Raw genomic sequence first — 5,000 nt, forward strand, 5'->3', positions numbered from 1 at the left:
GACGATTTAATTCCTTCAATTTCTTCTACGATGCCACCGCCAGAATATTTACTATTTTATTGTCCCCGCAGCACTGCAGCAGCAGCAGCAGCAGCTGCTGCTGCAGCAGCAGCAGCAGATACAGCAGCAGCTCCTGAAGGGGCTATACCCCCTGCAGCAGAAGCAGGAACAGGAGAAACTGCAGCAGCACCATCACCAGCAGCAGAAACAGCAGCAACTGGTGCAGCAGCAGCAGCAGGAACAGCAGCAGCAGCAGCAGCAGCAGGAACAGCAGCAGCAGCAGCAGCAGCAGCAAGTGTACGAGTTCGTTGTTATCCATTAGGTTTATCATGTGCTGCTGCTGCTGCTTATCTTATTGAATTCTTTTTGCCGCTGCTTGCTGCTGCTGTTGCTGCAGCAAACCCTCTTTGTATTGCATGGATGCCACAAGGAGACAGCAGCAGCAGCAGCAGCAGCAGCAGCAGTCTCCTTCTGTCTCCCCCTGTCTCCTTTCCCCTCTTTTGGCAGTCTATACAACAACAGCAACATACTAGTACAGTAGCAGCAGCAGATACAGCAGCAGCAGCAGATGCAGCAGCAGCAGCAGCAGACACTACAGCAGCAGATACACCACAAGGAGAGACAACAGCAGCAGCAGCAACAGCAACAGCAGCACCATTCCTGCTGCAGCAGCCAAAGCGTCCTTGGGATATTTACCTCACCTTGCTGCCTACCGAGCAGCAGCAGCAGCAGGATCAGCAGCAGCAGCAGCAAGAGGAGGAGGAGGAGAGAGATGCAGCAGCAGCAAAGTTATTAGATATAATAAGGAGACAGTTAGTTGCTGCTAATTGTCCCCTTAATGGGGTGTATGCAGCAAAGGAGACTGCTGCGCTGCAGCAAACACTAACAGCAGCAAAAGTATTTGTTAATAATCATGCTAAGGATATACAGCAGCAGCAGCAACAGCAGCAGCAGCAGGAACAGCAACAACAGCAGCAGCAACAACAACAACAACAGCAGCAGCAACAACAACAACAGCAGCAGCAGCAGCAAGAAATAAATATATCTATTGGTGCCTTACCTGTGCTGCATTGGTTGCTGCTTATGGAGATAAAAAATCTTCTAAGAAATAAATCAACAAAAGGATGCTATTTACACGTAAACCCTAAACCCTAAACCCTAAACCCTAAACCCTAAACCCTAAAAATCCTAGATTTGTATCTATCAGGTGTCTTCTTGTGTGGTTTACTGCTTATTGATTCTCCTGTTACTACTGCTGCTAATGTTGCTGCTGCTGTTGCTGCTGCTGCTGCTGCTGCTGCTGCAGACCTGCTTCTCTGGGCAGCAGCCTTATGTGGAGGTTGTGGGGCCCCGCTTGCCGCTGCTGCAGCTGCTAGCAGCTATTAAGGGTTTGCTGCAGCAGGCTGCTCCTATTACGGTGTATAGGCAGGTAAGCAGAAACTTGCTGCTGCTGCTGCTGCTGCTGCTGCGTAGATAGTATATGATAGTAAAAAGAGGTACTTGCTGCTGCTGCTGGTGGTGCTGTATGCGGTGCTGCTGCTGCTGCATGTGCTGCTGCTGCATCTGTACAGATCTTCTTAGGCCAACGGCCGCAGCCACCAATACGTACTGCTGTTGCAGCAGCAGCAGAAGCTGCTGCGCCTGCTGCTGCAGTGTGGGGAGAGCAGCAGGGGGAGCAGCAGCACCGTCAGTTGCTGCTCTTAGGATGGACCCGTCGTTCTCTGCAGGCAGCAGCAGCAGCAGCAACAGCAGCAGCAGCTGCTGCTGTAGAAGGTGCTGCATATCCACCAGCAACAGAAGAACCACAGATGGCTGCTGTGAGCAATATAAACCCTCAATATATATAGTACAAAAAATCTAGGGTTTAGGGTTTAGGGTTTGGGGTTTGGGGTTTAGGGTTTAGGGTTTGGGGTTTGGGGTTTAGGGTTTAGGGTTTAGGGTTTTGGGGTGTATACGCAGCTACCTTTGGATATAATACCTCAAGAATTACGTTGGGGCTTTTCTTTGCTGCGTCTTCTGCAAACCCCTCTTGGCAAAGAATTAAGAACAGCAACAAAGTAAACCCTAAACCCTAAACCCTAAACCCTAAACCCTAAACCCTTGTTGTTGCATATTCAAACCCTAATTATAAAATTGTGTATATATTTTTGTATATTTGTTTTGCATTCCCTATCTTCTTTTTTCCCTTTTATATTTTATATTTTGTATTTTAGGGTTTAGGGTTTAGGGTTTAGGGTTTAGGGTTTAGGGTTTTGGGGTGTATATGCAGGTATTATAAGGGTAAATTAGTGTTTGATGGTATAAATTGTTCATTAAACTTTTTATGTATAAATTGTTGTCGTTATTTAGCTGAGGATACACTCCAATTATCTTTGCTGCAGTTAGCAGCAGCAACAGCAAACAGCAGCAAGTTGCTGCCATGGCAAGCTGCTGCTGCACTCTCCGCACAAGCTATACATGATGCACATTTGCTGCTGCTGCAGCAACAGCAGCAGCAACAGCAGCAGGTAGAGGAGGATGAGGAACAGAGACAGCAGCAGGAACAGAAACAGCAGCAGCAGGAGGAAGGGGAGGAGGTGCAGCAGCACGCTGCTACAGACGATTCTATACAAGATACTGAATCACCTGGTGCTGCTGCTGCTGCAGCAACAGCAGCAACAGCAGCAGAAGCAGCACCTGTTGTGTTACCGTTACCTTCTCTTTCTTTCCCTCTGTTGACGGAGGCAATGGGTGGATCTGCAGTGCTGCCTGTGTCTCCTCCTGCTGCTGCAGCAGCAGCAGTAACAGCAGCAGCAGCAGCAACAGCAGCAGGAGGGTGTGGGGTTGTGGGGCATCTGCCATTAACAGAGGGGGACGACCACCTCCAACTGCAGCAACAGCAGCAGCAACAGCAGCAGCAGCAGCAGCAGCAGGTAGCGGAGGGTTTAGAGGAATTAGGGTTTAGTGTTACAAACCCTCCTGCTGCTTCTCGTGATTTGTGGTTGCTGCTGTCTCCTGGTGGTGGTTTATCTGCTGCTTCCTTGGAGGTGCTGCTGCAGCTGCAGCAGCAGCAGCCAGAGCAGCAGCAGCAGCAGCAGCAGCAGCAGCAGCAAACCCCTCCTAGGAGGCAGAGGCGGCTGCTGCTGCTAGAGGCAGAAGCATTTGGTGCCCCTCGTTGCCCATGGAAGGGACTCATTGCTTCTGGTGCTGCTGCTGCTGCTGCCCCTGCTGCTGCTGCTCCTGCTGCAGCAGCAGCAGCAGCAGATGCTACGCCGCCATCTGAGTTCAGCAGCGATGAACCACCCAAAGAATCCGAACACAGCAGCAGCAGTAGCAGCAACAGCAGCAGCAGCAGCAGCAGCAGCAACAGCAGCAGCAGCAGCAGCAGCAGCAACAGCAGCAGCAGCAGCAACAATGACAAAAACAGCAACAATGCCAGCAGCAGCAACAACAACAATGCCAGCAACAGCAACAACAACAATGACAGCAACAGCAACAACAATGACAGCAGCAGCAGCAGCAGCAGCAGCGGCAGCAGCAGCGGCAGCAGCAGCAGCGGCGGCAATTGTACTGGTTGTGATTCTGAGGTATCTGAGGGTTTAGATGGACAAACAAAGCAACAAACAAAACCCTACAAGGGTTTAGGTCTTGTTGCTCGTGTTGGTGCTGCATGCAGCAGCAGCAGCAGCAGCAACAGCAGCAGCAGCAGCAGCAATACCTGCTGCCCTCCTGGGTGTATTCACGAGCAGGAAGCAATTGAAAACTACAAACAAATCCTCCTTGCCACAGAACATCAAGGTACGCAAACCCTAAACCCTAAACCCTAAACCCTAAACCCTAATTCCCTATTCAAGAGTGTTGTATGGCATATTAGGGTTTAGGGTTTTTTGTGTGTAATATATATAAACCCTCCTGTTCTTTATAAGTAACACTGTCTTCTCTCATGATGGTTTATTAGGGTTTACAAGGGTTTATGAGGGTTTACAAGGGTTTATGAGGGTTTAGGGTTTAGGGATTTTTTAGGGTTTTCCAAGGGTTTAGGGTTTAGGGTTTAGGGTTTAGGGTTTAGGGTTTAGGGTTTATGGTATGTATATACAGGTATAGTAGGAAGGAGTTTACCTCTATCAGAGTTTCTTCTTCCTTGGTCATTAGGAGGAAGATTTCTTGGGCCTAAAGGAGAAAATCGCAAAAAGTTCTTAAGAAGGACAGGAGCTTATCTTGCTGTTGTTAATGCTAAATTACAGGCAAGATTATATTAGGGTTTACGAGGGTTTACAAGGGTTTACGAGGGTTTATTAGGGTTTACAAGGGTTTATGAGGGTTTATTAGGGTTTACAAGGGTTTATGAGGGTTTATTAGGGTTTACGAGGGTTTATGAGGGTTTAGTGTTTCGCATACCTCCCTTCTTCTCCCCTTTAAATGATTATTAATTAATTAATTAATTAATTAATTAATTAATTAATTAAATTATTTATTTATTTATTTATTTATTCTTATAGGGCCCCGATGGTCGTCAATGGCGTAGGGTACTAGTAGGGGGCCCCCTTTATTCACGAATAAAAATGACGAAAGAAATCTTCCGTTTATTACAAATAAATGAATATTTTTCTTCTTCTCCTTCTTATACAAAACAACAAACAAAAATATATGCTAATGTATATCTAAACCCTAATCATAATCTAATTAACCCTAATAAACCCTAATTATTTTATTTATATATTTTCTCCCTTTTTACCGATTTTTTTTAACCCTTTTACTCATTTTTTTCTTCTTTTATTTACCGTTTAGGGTTTAGGGTTTAGGGTTTAGGGTTTAGGGTTTAGGGTTTAGGGTTTGTGTTATTCAGGATGAATCCTTCCCTTTGGCGAAGTTGTTGCATCTCCAAGCCCTCAGACAAAACCCTCCTCCTATCATCTCCGGTAAACCCTAAACCCTAAACCCTAGTAAACCCTAGTAAACCCTAGTAAACCCTTTTCTTGAGGAAAGAGTCAGCAGCGATTTCTTTTGTTTAGTAGTAGGAT

General features: G+C 46.8%; 1 protein-coding gene across 1 annotated transcript in view; it reads left to right on the top strand.

Moving 5' to 3' along the window:
* The window catches only part of EMWEY_00037170 (hypothetical protein, conserved), a gene marked incomplete at both ends in the record, with an annotated part of 9,856 nt that extends 5,618 nt beyond the window's left edge, over positions 1 to 4,238 (top strand). The window contains 7 exons of the mRNA XM_013482218.1: positions 1 to 297; positions 508 to 1,137; positions 1,307 to 1,429; positions 1,728 to 1,817; positions 1,960 to 2,057; positions 2,270 to 3,777; positions 4,078 to 4,238. The exon at positions 1 to 297 is cut by the window's left edge and continues 158 nt beyond it. Of these exons, the coding sequence (XP_013337672.1) occupies positions 1 to 297; positions 508 to 1,137; positions 1,307 to 1,429; positions 1,728 to 1,817; positions 1,960 to 2,057; positions 2,270 to 3,777; positions 4,078 to 4,238 (2,907 nt within the window). The remainder of the gene's footprint in view (positions 298 to 507; positions 1,138 to 1,306; positions 1,430 to 1,727; positions 1,818 to 1,959; positions 2,058 to 2,269; positions 3,778 to 4,077) is intronic.
* Between the last annotated feature and the right edge of the window lie 762 nt (positions 4,239 to 5,000).

Source organism: Eimeria maxima, genomic scaffold, assembly GCF_000499605.1.
Source record: "Eimeria maxima Weybridge genomic scaffold, Emw_scaff551, whole genome shotgun sequence".
In the NCBI taxonomy this organism is placed as follows: Eukaryota; Apicomplexa; class Conoidasida; order Eucoccidiorida; family Eimeriidae; genus Eimeria; species Eimeria maxima.